General features: G+C 47.2%; 1 protein-coding gene across 1 annotated transcript in view; it reads left to right on the top strand.

Moving 5' to 3' along the window:
- SPCS2 (signal peptidase complex subunit 2) overlaps positions 1-14,281 on the top strand; it is a 30,509-nt gene extending 16,228 nt beyond the window's left edge. The window contains exons 3-5 of the mRNA XM_082246902.1: positions 5,912-6,064; positions 9,370-9,512; positions 13,712-14,281. Of these exons, the coding sequence (XP_082103028.1) occupies positions 5,912-6,064; positions 9,370-9,512; positions 13,712-13,898 (483 nt within the window). The 3' untranslated portion in view covers positions 13,899-14,281. The remainder of the gene's footprint in view (positions 1-5,911; positions 6,065-9,369; positions 9,513-13,711) is intronic.
- The last annotated feature ends 3,753 nt before the right edge of the window (positions 14,282-18,034 follow it).

Raw genomic sequence — 18,034 nt, 5'->3', positions numbered from 1 at the left:
AGAGAAAAGGATTTTATGGTAAGATCTTACAAAAATCCGATTTTTTTTCAGCAGTAAACTCGCCTTGTATACTAAAATAGACAATTTCACTGTGACTGAATGAAATAATCTATTTCACGATATAATTTGTTTGTCGCTGAGCAATGCTGGGTGTACTAAGATGGCTGTCGCCACCTTCTACCTGCAGGTTTCTCGCTATACTTACTAGAAGACAATAATAATACAAATGTAATACTGTGATTCAATATATAATGGGAGTTTACTGCTAAAATAAATGTAACATTCAGGACTTGCGTGGGTGTAAGAAGATGTCCACCTCTGCTTCATGTTCGGTCACATTAGGAAACCTATTGGAACGCATAGCGGCCATGTTGGAACGCATAGCGCATGCGCAATACGTTTTTCTAGTCCGTATGTCACTTCCGGTAGCAGAATCTGATAGGTAGTGCTATTCTGACAGAACAATGGTACCTTCACTATGGACACCCAGCTGTGACACAGCTTGCGACTTCGAAGCAAGGCATGCACGAGTGGCGCAGCGCATCCTGTATTGTTGGATGCAGTCTTATGGGACCTGTAAGTGTCCAAGAAGACTGCAGGGGGGGGACGGAAGTGGGAGCAGGTAGCTGTCAAAATCGGGTATCTGCTTCCACACTCCCCACCCCCGCACCACTTGTGCAAGAGGAGTGGGGAACGAGTCGTTAAAGTGGAACTTCCCTTTTTGGGGTGAATTCCGCTTTAAACATTACCGCAAATGTTCACATAAGTACATACGGCCACACACACATCTGTGGTCTGTTTTTTATGAACACCCGTGCGCCATTACAGTGTGTGTAAACCCGTGATTTTTTGTGCGATTTTTTGTGCAGTGTATTTGGCATCAGCACTAAGGCGATTGCTTTGCAGTTAACAGCCAGCCGTGCACACGCCTTCAGATAGCCTCTAGGTTACTTAGCAGGTCTGCAGGGAGGAAGGCCATATTGCATCAGCTAGCTGTGCTAAAAATTGCATTTTAAAAAAAGCCCTGGCTGCTTTTCTAAAAGGTATAGTAACCTCTTGCCACCCGCTAACACTACATTTACTGATAGTGGGTGGTACAGCCAATCGTGGTGAACTTTCTGGTTTAGGGGCGCACACATGCACCCCTGCTTACCTGTGCTGTGATTGGACGTGGCACACGTTGTTCAGCAGGTTACAGCCAATGATTTTGGCTGTATACCTGCTGATCGGCTGTGGCCAATCACAGCATAGGTAAGCAGGGGATGCGTGCACGCTGCTAAACCAGGAAGTTCACCCTGATGGCTGTGACACCTACTAGCAGTATATGTACTGTTAAGGGGCGGCAAGAGGTTAAAGCGGAGTTCTGGCCACAAAAATGTTTTTTTTTTTCTTTATAAATCCCCCCGGGACAGTCAGGGCTAGTGCATTCCACAATGGATACCCCCGGGACAGTCAGGGCTAGTGCATTCCACAATGGATACCCCCGGGACAGTCAGGGCTACTACATTCCACAATGGATAGCCTCTGATCTGTCCCAGGTCGCACTTACCTGCAAGAAGAAATACTTACCTTGTCCAGCGCTGCCATCTCAGGTGTGGACAGCTGAAGCCAGCGCGTCCTTTTTGGCGTCCTCTTCGTCCCAGAATGTGCCTGCACCGGCCCCGGTCGTCACTTCCGGTGTAGGCGCGTCATTCCTGCACAGCTTCTGGGCATGCAGGGAATGACGCGCCTACCCTGAAAGTGACGAGCGGGGCCGGTGCAGGCGCATTGATTCCTGGGAGCGATGACGTTCAGCTCCCAGGAATCAATGCAAGCAGGAAGTGACGGCGCGGGCCGCGGCCGCAGAGGCAGGAAGTGGAAGGAAGGGAAGTATATTTTCTTCAATACCAAGGTAAGTAAACAAAAAAAAAATCGTGACTATCCATTTCTTTTTCAGGTGAATGTCAGCAAGCAGATGGCCCAAAGTGCATTTTGTGGCCGGAAATCCGCTTTAATATCACTTTTCAAACACACAAAACAGTGATCTGGCTGTTTGTTCTCTCTGAAATCAACTCTTGAGTTCAGGGAGAAAAGACAGCCAGATCCTGTGAGTAAAGGCAGCATATATAGATTTGTTAGGCACACAGTTAACCCTTTGAATTCCCTTCTGATCACCCTTTTGCCCATTCGTGTCATTAGTACAGTATTATCACTGATCACTGTATTGGTGTCTCTAGTGATGTTGGTGTCAGTCATTGTCCTTCTCGGTCAGTGTTGTTCGTCGCTGTCAGTCAGTGTCCTCAGCCAGTATCATACGTCGCTGTCAGTCAGTGTCCTCAGCCAGTATCATACGTCTGTGTCATTCCCAGCCAGTATCATACGTTGGTGTCAGTCAGTGTCCTCGGCCAGTATCGTACGTCTGTGTCATTCCCAGCCAGTATCATACGTCACTGTCAGTCAGTGTCCTCAGCCAGTATCATACGTCGGTGTCATTCCCAGCCAGTATCATACGTCAGTGTCAGTCAGTGTCCTCAGCCAGTATCATACGTCGGTGTCATTCCCAGCCAGTATCATACGTCGGTGTCATTCCCAGCCAGTATCATACGTCGGTGTCATTCCCAGCCAGTATCATACGTCGGTGTCATTCCCAGCCAGTATCATACGTCGGTGTCAGTCAGTGTCCTCAGCCAGTATCATACGTCGGTGTCATTCCCAGCCAGTATCATACGTCAGTGTCAGTCAGTGTCCTCAGCCAGTATCATACGTCGGTGTCATTCCCAGCCAGTATCATACGTCGGTGTCATTCCCAGCCAGTATCATACGTCGGTGTCAGTCAGTGTCCTCAGCCAGTTTCGTAGGTCGCTGTCAGTCAGTGTCCTCAGCCAGTATCATACGTCGCTGTCAGTCAGTGTCCTCAGCCAGTATCATACGTCGCTGTCAGTCAGTGTCCTCAGCCAGTATCATACGTCTGTGTCATTCCCAGCCAGTATCATACGTTGGTGTCAGTCAGTGTCCTCGGCCAGTATCGTACGTCTGTGTCATTCCCAGCCAGTATCATACGTCACTGTCAGTCAGTGTCCTCAGCCAGTATCATACGTCGGTGTCATTCCCAGCCAGTATCATACGTCAGTGTCAGTCAGTGTCCTCAGCCAGTATCATACGTCGGTGTCATTCCCAGCCAGTATCATACGTCGGTGTCATTCCCAGCCAGTATCATACGTCGGTGTCAGTCAGTGTCCTCAGCCAGTTTCGTAGGTCGCTGTCAGTCAGTGTCCTCAGCCAGTATCATACGTCGCTGTCAGTCAGTGTCCTCAGCCAGTATCATACGTCGCTGTCAGTCAGTGTCCCCAGCCAGTATCGTACGTCGCTGTCAGTCAGTGTCCTCAGCCAGTATCGTACGTCGCTGTCAGTCAGTGTCCCCAGCCAGTATCGTACATCGCTGTCAGTCAGTGTCCTCAGCCAGTATCATACGTCGCTGTCAGTCAGTGTCCTCAGCCAGTATCATACGTCGCTGTCAGTCAGTGTCCTCAGCCAGTATCATACGTCGCTGTCAGTCAGTGTCCTCAGCCAGTATCATACGTCGCTGTCAGTCAGTGTCCTCAGCCAGTATCATACGTCGCTGTCAGTCAGTGTCCTCAGCCAGTATCATACGTCGCTGTCAGTCAGTGTCCTCAGCCAGTATCATACGTCGCTGTCAGTCAGTGTCCTCAGCCAGTATCATACGTCGCTGTCAGTCAGTGTCCTCAGCCAGTATCATACGTCGGTGTCAGTCAGTGTCCTCAGCCAGTTTCGTAGGTCGCGGTCAGTCAGTGTCCTCAGCCAGTATCATACGTTGGTGTCATTCCCAGCCAGTATCATACGTTGGTGTCAGTCAGTGTCCTCAGCCAGTTTCGTAGGTCGCTGTCAGTCAGTGTCCTCAGCCAGTATCCTACGTCGCTGTAAGTCAGTGTCCTTCCCAGCCAGTGTTCCTCTCAGCCACTGTCAGTTAGCGCTGGATTCTCTGCCACACTATTACAGTCACACTATAATTTGCTCATCACCACCATTGCTAGTATAGCGTCTAAAGCTTATAATTTCCAGTCTATGTAGCATAGTTTGTAGGCGCCATAACTTTAACACAAACCAATTTTTATACACTTTATTGGGGTTTTTTTTTCCAAAGACATGTAGCAAAATACATTTTGGCCAAGAGTTATGAATAAATTAGATTTTACTGGATGTGTTTTATAACAGAAAGTAGGTTAAATCTTTTTAATTTTCAGTCCTTTTTTTTTTCGTTTTTAAATAATAAAAAAACAAAATATGCCACCAAAAGAAAGCTCTATTTGTGTGAAAAAAATGATATACATTGTAATTTGGGTACAGTGTTGCATGACTGAGCAATTACCAGTTAACTACTTTAGAACCGCTCACAGTAACACTACTGCGGCAGAGTGGTTCGTTATCGTCCAGCGACGTAGTATTAACGTCGTTGGACACTCCCCCTTCTGGGCGGCGCTTGCGCGCCGCCGGAGGCTCGCTCCCGCTGTTTTCATTCACAGCGGGAGTCGGGCCAGGGGAGGAGCAGCGGCGATCGCCGCTGCTCTTACCCGATCGTCGGGGATCGAGTCTGGAGATCCGCCCGCTGTGTGTAAACACAGCGGGCGGATCTCCATAGTGACAGGGAGTGACAGATCGGAGTGTTCAGCATAGCTGGACATCCGATCTGTCCATGACTCACACAGTCACCTCCCCCCCCACACGTCAGTAAGCACCAGGCATACATTAACCCCTCCCTCTCCAATAAAATTAACCCCTTCCCTGCCAGTGTCATTTTTACAGTAACAGTGCATATGTATAGCACTGATTACTGCAGTAATGTCACTGGTACCCCCAAAAGTGTCAAAAATGTCAGTCAAGGGTCCGATCTGTCCGCCGCAATGTCGCAGTCCCGCAAAAAAAATCGCAGATCGCCGCCATTACGCGTTAAATAAAAAACACCAAAAATGACAGAAATCTTTCCCTTTGTTAGTAAACGCAATAACTTTTGCGCAAACCAATCAAAATACGCTTATTGCGATTTTTTTTTTTTTTTACCAAACATAGGTAGCATAAAACAAATTGGCCAAAATTTTTTAAAAAAATTGGTTTTTACATCTTTTTTGGGGGGAATTTCATATAAAAAAATGTTAAAAATATTGTTATTTTTTCAAAATAAACACTCTTTTTTTTGTTTATAGCGCAAAAAGTAAAAATCGCACAGGTGATCAAATACCACCAAAAGAAAGCTCTGTTTGTGGGAAAAAAAGGATGTAAATTTCGTTTGGGTACGGCGTCGCACGACCGCGCAATTGTCAGTTGAAGTCGCACAGCGCCGAATCGCAAAAAGTGGCCTGGACGGAAGACAGCAAAATCCTCCGGTGGTAAAGTGGTTAAAGTAGCGCAGTGCTAAAAAGCAAAAAAATGCCCTGGTCTTGAAGGGGGTAAAACCTTCTGGAGGTCAAGTGGTTTAAGGCTCACATTTCTTTCACTAAAATAAAGGGGTTTATACTTGCTTGCGATGTGCAAGGATATTGAGTGTCTCCAGGGCAATCAAAGGGTAATTTATGTTTTGGTGTACACAGTGTGCTGCTTTTACTAGGAGAGTGATGGATTTCATTCCCTGCTTTGTTTACACAGGCAGAGCTCTGCCCTGTGCGTCTTTTCGGCAGGTGGCAGCGGTCATCCATTGACCGGCATTGGCTGTGTCTAATCGCAGCACAGCTGGGTCACTGGCACCGTGTGCGTCCCCTGCCCAAAAGATCTTAGTACTTGACTTAGCACAGCAGGGCCGCTTTGCTGCCGTACATGTAAATGATATTTGGCAAGCGGTTAAAAAGTCGAACTTTCAGGCTCAATAAAGGATCTTTGAAAGATGTGGACAGTTATTAATGATGTGTTGGTTGGTTTTCAGGTCCTGCTGGAGAAATACAAGTATGTTGAAAACTTCTCCCTCATCGATGGCCGACTCATCATCTGCACCATCTCTTGCCTCTTCGCCATTGTGGCCTTGGTGTGGGATTACTTGCACCCGTTTCCAGAATCAAAACCCGTTCTGGCCTTTTGCGTCATATCATATCCTTTTATTGACAGAGCCAACACTAGGGCGGTCCTCCTGCTGCCAGTCACATGAAGTATGTACAGTGTCCGTAAATCTTTTGGAGGTGTAGAATTGATTTCTGTAAGCCCAGGGATTCCCTAGCTCAGGTCATGTGCTTGAAATCAGGCAACAATTTAAAGCTAAGCCCCGCCCCTGCAGATCTTCAGTTGCCAGTAGACATTTTATAATAAACTGGTAATAAGGACTTGGTACCACATAGAGGCTCGGCATAGTATATGTACTGAGACTGTGGGGTCGTTAGGGCAAAGAGCTCAATCTGAGAATTATTGGGATTTCCTTATCCCTGGGCATGTTTATAAAGTCATCAGCAATATAGAGCTAAGCCCCGCCCCTGCAGATCTTCAGTTGCCAGTAGAGAGATTTTACAATGAACTGGTAATAAAAACTTGGTACCACATAGAGGCTCTGCATAGTATATGCACTGAGACTGTGGGATCATTAGGGCAAAGAGCTCAATCTGAGAATTATTCGGATTTCCTTATCCCTGGGCATGTTATAAAGTGGTCAGCAATATGGAGCTAAGCCCCGCCCCTGCAGAGCTTCAGTTGCCAGTAGACGTTTTACAATAAACTGGTAATAAGAACTTGGTACCACATAGAGGCGCTGCATAGTATATGCACTGACACTGCGGGTCATTAGAGCAAAGAGATCAATCGGAGCATTATTGGGATTTGTTTAGCCCTGGGCATGTTTATAAAGTGGTCAGCAATATGGAGCTAAGCCTGCCCCTGCAGAGCTTCAGTTGCCAGTAGATATTTTCATGGACTGGTAAAATGGAGCTTGGGGTTTATACTACACAGAGCCTCCATGATGTGCTAATCCCAATTTACCAGTCCATGATAAAATGTGTCTACTGGCAACTGAAGCTCTGCAGGGGCAAGGCTTGGCTCCAAATTACTGACCACCTTATAACACACGCCCAGGACTAAGGAAATCCCAATAATGCTCCAATGGATCTCTTTGCCCTAATGACCCAGCAGTCTCAGTGCATATACTACACAGAGCTTCTATGTGGTGCTGAGATTGCCGGTGTTCTATCAGAAAACCCTACCCCATCAGATTTCCCTATCTACGTCCTTTCCGGTGCGGGTTCATCATGCACCAGCTGTAGCCGCATCACACGTCCTACTGCGCATGCACGGAATAGGTAGGGAATTTTGATAAAATCGTAAGGGGTGAGGCAAACCTACCGTGCATGAGCGGGCGCATGCACACCAACAGATTGGGCAGCGGCACCTCTTATAGCAAACATACATCCGATCTCCATGGCACACAGTGCGGCAAGCCAACAATGGGACAATCCTATTCCCTACTCGCACGCCCACTGTCTTATTGTCGGGTCGGCGCAGTGTGGGGCATGGAGATTGGATTGTCGGCTCGGCACAGTGTTGGGTCAGCGCAGTGTGTGCCATAGAGATCGGGTGGATGTTTGTTATAAGAGATCCCGCTGCCCGACCCGTTGGTGAGCATGCGCCAGCGCATGCACACTAGGACTTTTGCCTGACCCCTTTTGATGTTATCAAAATTCCCTACCTATTCTGCGCGTGCCCTATAGGACGTGTGACGCGGCTGCAAGCTGCTGCATGACGAATCAACAGCTGATCTCTACCGGAAATGACGTGGGTAGGGAAATCTGATAGAACACCGGGTCATTATGGGCAACGAGATCAATCGGAGTCCTGTGCGTGTGTTAGTGGACAGCAATATAGAGCTAAGTCCCACCCATGCAGAGCTTCAGTAGCTGGCAGACCCAGTTTCATATGAGGTGGATGGGCAAATATTTGTCCATGTCGTCAAGGTCAGAGGTTGGGGGGCAGGTTCATAGAAAACTGTGTATATGTACCACCAGATCTAGATGTCGGTGAATAGCTGCCGACAGCACTAAGCATCACCTCACACCTGTGATTCGGACAATGGCAAGGCACAACTGTCACTTTACCTACTAGACGTCATTCCCTTGTTGGTCAGAAATCTGTAAATCTCCATCACCAAGTGTGTGGACTCCTCTATTCGTTCAAACGTAACCCTACTGTTGTTGAAGAAAAAAGCATTGCCCTCTGGGTGATCTCTGTACACTGCTCAAAAAAAATTAAAGGAACACTTTTTAATCAGAGTACAGCATGAAGTTAAACTCCTGGGCTATTGATCTGGTCAGTTAAGTAGCAGAGGGGGTTGTTAGTTTCAGCCGCTTTGGTGTTAATTAAATTAACAGGTGTACTAGATGGGCAACAATGAGATGACCTCCAAAACGGGAATGGTTTTACAGGTGGGGGCCACTGACATTGTTTTCCCTCCTCTTTTCTGAGTGTTTTTCACTAGTTTTGCATTTGGCTAGGGTCAGTGTAACTACTGGTAGCATGAGGCCATACCTGGACCCTATAGAGGTTGCACAGGCAGTCCAACTCCTCCAGGATGGCGCATCAATACGTGCCATTGCCAGAAGGTTTTCTATGTCTCCTAGCATGGAGGAGATTCCAGGAGACAGGCAGTTACTCTAGGAGAGCTGGACAGGGCCGTAGAAGGTCCTTAACCCATCAGCAGGACCGGTATCTGCTGCTTTGTGCAAGGAGGAACAGGATGAGCCCTGCCAGAGCCCTACACAATGACCTCCAGCAGGACACTGGTGTGAATGTCTCTGACCACACAATCAGAAACAGACTTCATGAAGGTGGCCTGAGTGCCCGACATCCTCTTTTGGGCCCTGTGCTCACTGCCCGGCACCCTGGAGCTTGATTGTATTTCCTATAGAACACCAGCGCGCCCTGTGGTTTTAACATAGAGCAGGTTCATCCTGAAAAAAAAAAAAAAAAAAAACAATCCCTTCAATCCAGACAGCGATGAGAGTATGTGGGAATCAATGAATTCTGCACACTGCAAGCTCAACAGGTGATTTAAATGGTCTCGGGCTCCTCCTATGCCGGGCTCATATTTCACTTTGTTTGTCCCGCCCCTGAGGCTCAATTGTGATGGTGAAAAAGTGGAGCATGATGCCGGAATTTATGCATCCCGCTCGTGAAATGAAAAAGGAAAACCCCTATGATTGGGGCCAAGCGAAATGCATTAGAGGAGTGGCAGAGGAGGCGGCTAAGGCCGTTTACATCACACATGAACTGTTCAGCTGTGTGCTGCATCCATTAGTTCTCGCATACTTGCACCTCGTCTGAAAAAAGGTTTTGCTTTTTGTATACACAAGTTAGCCAATAAGAGAAGTTCAATGTTCGGGGTTACACTTTATGCTTTTACCTTAACTCATGTTCACCTATTTCCTAATGATGGGGGTCCTCACCGTTTATACCTCATACAAAGAGAAGAGCATTTTCCTTGTGGCCCACAGAAAGGACCCCACTGGGATGGACCCTGATGACATCTGGCACCTCTCGTCCAGCCTCAAACGGTAACGTGTCACATTTATGCGTCATCTGTGTGCTATGATGGCAGAGAGCTCATGTATATCCACTGGAACAGAGAACATTAGAAATAGAGCTCCTCCATTAGGGTTGGACACATGCCAGGTCACCAATGATTCCAAAATATTATAGATGGGGGTCCAGATTTCTCTATCGTTCATCGACAGACGCAGCTCCATCACTTCAGAGACCATTGGGTTATGCTTCTCCTATCAGGAGTAGGCACTAGGCAGGAAAAAAGTTTAACCACACCTATGGGGGCTGTCCCAGAAGGCATAACCCCACCCACTCTTAACCCAGTGAAGGCGTATTCTATGAGAGTGCGGAGTGCTTCTTGGGCTCTTCGCCATCAGGCGTCGGTGCTGCAAGTGTGCGGGGCGGCAACTTGGTCGTCTGTGCACACGTTCACAAAATTCTACAAGGTGGATGTGTTAGCATATTCGTATGCTTCTTTTGGCCGCATGGTTTTGCAGGCTGCTGTTTAACCAGCTGGCGCCCGCACTATAGCCAAATGACGGCTACAGCGCGGACCTTAATTGCCGGGAGGGCGTACATTGACGTCCTCCCGTGCATGAGCTGCCTGCGCGCTTGCTCTGTGATCGGTGAGTCCATGAGACCAATGACAGCTGATCATGTGAAGTAAACAGCAGCCGGCGATCCGCTGTTTTTTTTTTTTTCTCTTCACAGGGACTTTGGTCCCAAGGAGGAAAGGAATTTATGCCACCTACCAGTGCCCACCAGCACCATTTGCCAGTGCCCACTAGTGTCACCTACCAGTGCCCATCAGCACCACCTATCAGTGCCCCATCATGTCACCTACCAATGCCTATCATTGCGCATCATGTGTCGCCTACCAATGCCCATCAGTGCCCATGAGTACCATCTACCAGTGCCCATCGGTGCCACCTTATCAGTGCCCATCAGTGCCGCCTCATCAGCGCACATCAATGAAGGAGAAAAATTACCTGTTTTCAAAATTTTATAACAAACTATAAATTGTTTTTTTTTTTTTTTTTTTAATTTTTGGTCTTTTTTTTTGTTCAGCAAAAAATAAAAACCCCAGTAGTGATTAAATGCCACCAAAAGAAAGCTCTATTTGTTTAAAAAAAAATGATAAAAATTTAATTTGGGTACAGTGTTGCATGACCGCGCAATTGTCATTCAAAGTGCGATAGTGCTGAAAGCGGGCCTGGGCAGGAAGGGGGTTTAAGTGCCCGGTAGGCAAGTGGTTAAAGAGAATCTTTTTTGTTTCTCTTTGAGGGTGTATGTTTTTTCAAGATGAGTTCCAGTTGTTCCTGGTTGAGCTCCATGGTACCTGGTTGGCTATGTTTAGCCTTTGGGGAGTTACGTTCTTCTTTGCGTTGTCTTCCCACCCCTCATGAATACACTGCTTTGGAACGTCCGAATGGTCTCTGAAGATATGGAGCTGCGTCTGTCGATGAATGATAGAGAAAACTGGATTTTTGTAAGAACTTATCGTAAAATCCTTTTCTCTAAAGTTCGACAGACGCAGCACCCGCCCCTCTACTTCTGAGTTATGGGGTCTTTTTGTGTTCTAAACACTGCTTGCAACTAAACTGATTGCTGATAGAGTGGGTGGGGTTATGCCAGCAGGGACAGCCCCCATAGGTGTGGTTAAACTTTTATCCCTGCCTAGTGCCTATTCCTGATTGGAGGAGCATAACCCAATGGTCTCTGAAGAGATAAGAGTTGCATCTGTCAATGAACTTCAGAGAAAAGGATTTTACGATAAGAGAAAACTGGATTTTTGTAAGAACTTATCGTTCATCGACAGACGCAGCTCCATATCTTCAGAGACCGTTGGGATGTCCCAAAGCAGTATATGTATAAAGGGGTGGGAAGACCACGCAAAGAAGAACGTAACTCCCCAAAGGCTATACGTAGCCAATCGGGTAACATGAAGCTCAACCAGGAACAACTGGAGCTCACCTTGAAAAAACATACACCCTCAAAGAGAAACAAAAAAGCTGCGTCTGTCGATTAACTTCAGAGAAAAGGATTTTATGGTAAGTTGGTACAAAAATCCAGTTTTGTTTCTAGCTGCTTGGCCTGACTTATTCCTGAATGGCACTGCCATGCCAGAGCAGTGTTTGCATTCTCTGTGACTTTCCTTCAGAGACCCCTCTGCTTACTGCACACAAATCTTTTGCTCTGTTCAGTAAGCAGTTGCCACATTTAATGCATTTTCATCACTTTCATCTTCCCTGAGGCCAAGATCCGTTTGATCAGATGCTTTCACCAGCCAATAAGAGCTTGTTGACTTCAAACCGAAATTGGAAGTGATGAAATCCTCATTGTTTCCGGTTTCTGACGTCACACAGTGGGAGGGGCAACGTTAGTTTCTCTCACTATGTCCCAGGAAGCGGATGCCGCTGGTTGCGTCTTTACCCCCTTCCGTCTCTTGTAATCGTAATCTAGGGGCTCTCTAGCCACTAGGATTACCTTTACATTAAAAGGAATCGCTGACACTAAAAAAAAATTATGTTGCAGCGATGACGGAGATATCACCCCTCCCATCCCAAGGACGTATGGGTATGTCCTATGGACAGGAAGTGGTTAAAGGCAAGCATCACCTTTTACACCATGTTGAGATATAACGTGGTGCCAAGCAGATCCACCCTCAAAACAGCCCACATCTGATAGTGTACAGGGGTTCTTCTTCCCTGCAGCAGCCATCAGGTTTGAAATGGGTGCGCTTGTACATCGTCTCATTTGCAGAGATCTGTGCTACAAGTCCTATCCTGATTACTGAATTTGTAGTCCCATGACGCTTCCTCCAGCTCTCTAGCTTAAAGTTTGTACCTTGAGCTGGAGGAAGAGTCTGCAGGAGCCTGGCATTGCATCCACTGATCGCGGTTGCAATGCCTTGCTGGCTTAGTTGCAAAAAAAAAAAAATTTTTTTTGCAAATCTACTGTATATGTGCATTTTATGGCAAAAAAAAAAAAAACTTGGCCTTATCGACACTTTATGGGCTCGTTTACATTTGCTTCAACTTTTAACACAATAAAGCGCCTGCTGCTTCAACATTTAAAGTGTTTTAGTGCTTCAGTGATGCTTTTTTGAAGCTTTAATGAAGCTTGGCAAATGCCCTGTTTGTGTTTTGATTTTCTATGTGTTTTAAGGGGGTCCAGTAGAACCCTGGTTCAGTAGTGCCCTTGTTCAGCAGATCGCCTGCTCGGTAGTGCCCTTGGTTCAGCAGATCCGCCTGCTCGGTAGTGCCCTTGGGTCAGCAGATCCTCCTGCTCGGTAGTGCCCTTGGTTCAGCAGATCCGCCTGCTCGGTAGTGCCCTTGGGTCAGCAGATCCCCCTGCTCGGTAGTGCCCTTGGGTCAGCAGATCCCCCTGCTCGGTAGTGCCCTTGGGTCAGCAGATCCCCCTGCTCGGTAGTGCCCTTGGGTCAGCAGATCCCCCTGCTCGGTAGTGCCCTTGGGTCAGCAGATCCCCCTGCTCGGTAGTGCCCTTGGGTTAGCAGATCCCCCTCTTTCTCCAGTCCCTGTTCACCTCCCGCTATATTCCTCCCTTGCTGCTCACCACATGTGACATTGCTAGCTTCTCCTGCTCCAGTCCCCCCTGCTCTGCTGATTCTCTGCTGCTCACTCCTCTCTCTCCAGTCACCCTACACTGTAGTGTTCCCATGTTGCACACCTCTTGTGTCATCTATATGCTCCGCTCCAGCCTGGACCCAACTCCTCTTTCTGCTGCTCCATGCCACGCACCAGATGTGACGTCTGCAACTTACACACCCAGAATATACACACTGGAAGTGACTGCTGATGACTTCTTTCTGGTTCACTTGTTGGTTTCCCAGTGCATACTGGGATATCTCACACCTCCAAAGCAAAGCTAACTTTGAATCCAAGCCCCTCAAAAGCTGCAAGTGCTATTAGCGAGCATTGTCCTAGACTTCTGTGGAGGGTTTTGAGACCCTTTGAACCACCAAGAAAGCAACATGGGCTGTCATTTTTAAAGCGAAGCAAACACATCTTGTGAACAGGACTGTAAGGTTACCATTTTATTTAGTGACCGGAGCTTTGATTGGTATTCAGAGTGCTTTAAAAAAAAAAAAAGCCTAGTGTCCGATGCCACATTTGATATAAGTGTAAATGAGCCTTCTGGCCTCCCTGGCACACTCCTCTTTTCATCCCTGTGTTTTTCCCCTCTTCAGGTTTGACGACAAGTACACCCTGAAGGTCACCTTCATCAGTAGCAGGAGCAAGCAGCAGCGGGACGCCGAGTTCACCAAGTCCATAGCCAAATTCTTCGACGACAGCGGCATATTAGTGATGGACATGTTTGAACCCGAGGTCTCCAAACTCCATGACAGTTTGGCTGCGGAAAAGAAAATGAAGTAAAGAGAACAGTGGGGGGGGGGTCTGTCTGTTGAGTTATGCTTATGAGGGATAAAGCAAGAGCGGTATATGAGGAAAAAAAAAAAGGAATGTTTACCCTTCTTCTCCCTGGCTCTGGGTTTTGTAAAGCCACACATTTCGCTAGCAAAGCTGCCATAGACCGTGGCGTAGGCCCTTTCTGATAGGCCTGAGGGCCATTGACCAGGTTCTGTTCTAAATTCTCTTACGGCTGCAGCTTTTCTCTGTTCATCCCGCAGCCGACACAATACATTCACCACACCAGATCTTCAGAGGATTCTGGGGATCTCAACATTCCTTGAGTCTCTCCCTTTTTTGTAGATAAGACTATAAAAATTCTTAGTAAATAGCGAGCCGCGTTTTATCCACATGTCTTATCGGTCAGTAATATACCCAAATCTACCAAATTGAATTTAAAAAAAGCTTCACCTGCCCCTTTTCTAGATTACATTTGATTGTGATTGGTTACTGTGGGGTTAATAGGGCAGTTTGTGTCTCAGCCACGTGGATAAAGTGCGGCTATTGACATTGAAAAGCCTGGAGATGCCCCATGCTCTGCATACCTGAGCCCACCTTACTCCGCTAATACCGCAACCCCCCCCACAATCCTCTGCTTGGCGAATCAGGGAACGGGGGAGATTTTTTTTTTTTTTTTTTGGTTTCCATCCACTTTCATGGGAACTGCTGCTGGTTTCAGAATGGATTATATAGGGACATACGTAAATGTGGGTCTGTGTATAGTCTCTTCTTTGCAGGATAAGAGAAGCTGTCATTTATTTTAGCCATGTTGTTACAAAGTCAGTACTTGCAGCCTGTTACGGACTCTGTGAATAGTTTTGTCTTTAGTTATAAAATCTACAAGTTTACTTATGAAATATTTAATATGCAACTATACTGATCACACTCTGGTGACATCAGCATTGGTAAACTTTATTGTTCTGGCTGGGTTCACACTTATGCGCATTGGATGTGGGTTCCCCGTATCCAATTCGCCTGACAGAAAAGTATGCCTGGCTCTCCATGGAGCCGGCTCCCACATCTCCCGGGCGGCTGCGGAGCGAATTGCACAGGGGTCCTGTGCTTCTTTGGCTCCATTTCAGGCAGGATTCGTCCTGAAATGGAAAATGGGGACGTACCAGACCCCTGCTGTGAGCCGCATCCAAATCCAGTGTGAACCCAGCCTTACACAGACGTTCCATCCAGACCCTTCTCACTCAGCTCTCAATGGAGCCGGTTCACACATCTCCAGGGTGGCTGCGGAGCAAATTGCACAGGGGTTCTATGGTTCTTTGGCCACATTTCAGGTCAAAATTCAGGCCTCGTTCATCCCTGAAACGGAAAACAGGGACACACCGGACCCCTGCTGTGAGCCGCATTCAAATCCAAGTGTGAACCCAGCCTTACACAGAAGTTCCATCCAGACCCTTCTCACTCAGCTATCCAGCTATCAATGGAGCTGGTTCGCACATCTCCAGGACGGCTGCAGAGCAAATTGCACAGGGGTTCTGTGGTTCTTTGGGCCCTTCAGGTCCGAATTTAGGCCTGGTTCATCCCTGAAACGGAGAACAGGTACGCACTGGGCCCCTGCTGTGAGCCGCATCCAAATCAAGTGTGAACCCAGCCTTACACAGATGTTCCATCCAGACCCTTCTCACTATCAATGGAGCCGGTTCGCACATCTCCAGGGCGGCTGCGGAGAGAATTGCACGGTGGGTCCTGTGTGTCTTTGGCTCCATTTCAGGTCTGAAATCAGGCCTGATTCATCCCTGAAACGGAGAACAGGGACTCACCGGACCCCTGCTGTGAGCCGCATCCAAATCAAGTGTGAACCCAGTCTAATGCCCCATACACACGTGCAGATTATCTGCAGACTTTTGTCTGCAGACTTACCAAAACCATATAATATGAGGTCAAACCTAAACACTTTCAATTTGTATGCAATCCGGCAGGCCCTTGCACTACATAGAAAAGGTAAGTCTGCAGACAAAAGTCTGCAGATAATCTGCACGTGTGTATGGGACATTACACAGACGTTCCATCCAGACCCTTCTCACTTAGACGTGGCTCACGTGGAAAAGAGTTTAGTCTGAGCCCCTGTTAACACCGAATCTAGCTTTAAAATCGTGCAACTTTACTTGAAATTGCATGATTTTGAAGCTGCATGTCAGTGCAACTTGGATGACATTTGTGCGACTAGAATCCACAAATGTCTATGCAAGTTGCACCTGAAATTGCCAAAAATAGTGCAGGAACCTCTCTTTCAAATCAGTGCGGCACCACAAAGTCTGCATCACACCAATTTTAACGATTTTATTGCTGACAATAGGATGCGACCTGTCATGTGATTTGGAGCTGTCAAATCACATGACACGTTGCACCAGTGTGAACAGGGGCTGTGAGATGGACTGTCGGTATCCCACCATTTTTAGCAATTTTATTGCCGATAATAGGATGAGACTTGTCATGCAATTTGGAGCTGTCAAATCGTATGACCCGTCGCACCAGTGTGAAGAGGGGCTGAGAGATGGACTAAGCCCTTTCTGGTTGCATCACTTCAAAAGGAACTAGATAGACCCATCAATTTAACAGTTTTTTTTTTTTTTTAATGTAACACTCACATTGGTTGTGTTGTCAACCAAACTGTCAAACCATCAAATGACTGGTGTCATACCTGTACACATGTGCAGCAGCATGGGCAATTGAAGATCAAGTGGAGGCCAAGGTGACAGCTCACTTGGCTGAAAACAATAGGCGGGTTTAGTTCCACCATATTGGTTTCAAAAACGTTACATTCCCCGTCACATGCCGAGAACGTAACTGTCACATTTGCTTGTGTTCTCAACCAAACTCTCAAACTAGCAAATGACTGGTGTCATACCTGTACACATGTGCAGCAGCATGGGCAATTAAAGATCAAGGGGAGGCCAAGCCTCTGAAAATGATAGGAGCGTTTAGTTCCACCTTATTGGTTTCAAAACAGTTGCATTCCCCGTCGCATTTGCTTGTGTTTTTAACCAAACTTTCAAACCATCAAATGGCTGGTGTCATACCTGTACATGTGCAATCGAAGATCAAGGGGAGGCCAAGCTGGCAGCTTTTTTGGCTGAAAATGATAGGAGGGTTTAGTTCCGCTTTTATTGGTTTCAAACGGTTAGGCTCGGTTCACACTGGGGCGGCTTCAAAATCAACCAACTCAGTTCAGCGCGGCTTGCAAATTACTTCTTTAATAGAAGTCAATGCAAGCCGCTCTGAATTCTCCCCCAAGTAGTGCAGGGTCCTTTTTCTAAGTTGGAGCGACTCAAGTCACTCCAATTAGAACGGTTCCATTGCTCTGAATGGAGTGTGAACCGAGCCTTACAGGCCAGGAATGCCACCTGTCACATTTGCTTGTGCACACAACCAAACTGTCAAACCATGAAATGGCTGGTGTCATACCTGTACACATGTCCAGCAGCATGGGCAATTAAAGATCAAGGGGAGGCCAAGCTGGCAGCCTTTTTGGCTGAAAATGATAGGAGGGTTTAGTTCCGCTTTATTTGTTTCAAACAGTTAGGCTCGGTTCACACTGGGGCAGCTTCAAAGTCGCCCGACTCAATTCAGTGCGGCTTGCAAGCGACTTCTTTAATAGAAGTCAATGCAAGACGCTCTGGAGTCCCTCCCAGGTAGTGCAGGAAACTTTTTCTAAGTTGGAGCGACTCAAGTCACTCCGATTAGAACGGTTCCATTGCACTGAATGGAGCGTGTCCCAGTGTGAACCGAGCCTTACAGGCCAGGAATGCCACCTGTCACATTTGCTTGTGCTCTCAACCAAACTGTCATACCATCAAATGGCTGGTGTCATAACAGTTACTGATCAAACCGAAGCTAAGATGGCAGCTTCCTTGGCTGAAAAGGAAGCGGTTTAGTTCCACTTTTACAGTGGGCAGGTTTTGGGCAGACCGTCTGTGTTATTGTACAGGACAATAAAGTTTTACTGATGCCATCAAAGCTTAGCTGATCTCTGTGACACAAGGGGTGGACAGGCAGACTCTGTTTAGCTGGCACCTGTGCTCACAGCCGTAGATGGATGTTGAGTGTCCGCTTTTCCTGGCCTCTCCTTGGTTTCCCTTTGGGTTTCTCTT

This window comes from Pelophylax lessonae (assembly GCF_965119305.1).
Source record: "Pelophylax lessonae genome assembly, chromosome: 2".
Taxonomy (NCBI): domain Eukaryota; kingdom Metazoa; phylum Chordata; class Amphibia; order Anura; family Ranidae; genus Pelophylax; species Pelophylax lessonae.
Note: the sequence above shows the minus strand (reverse complement) of the source record. Positions and strands in the feature narration are given on the sequence as shown.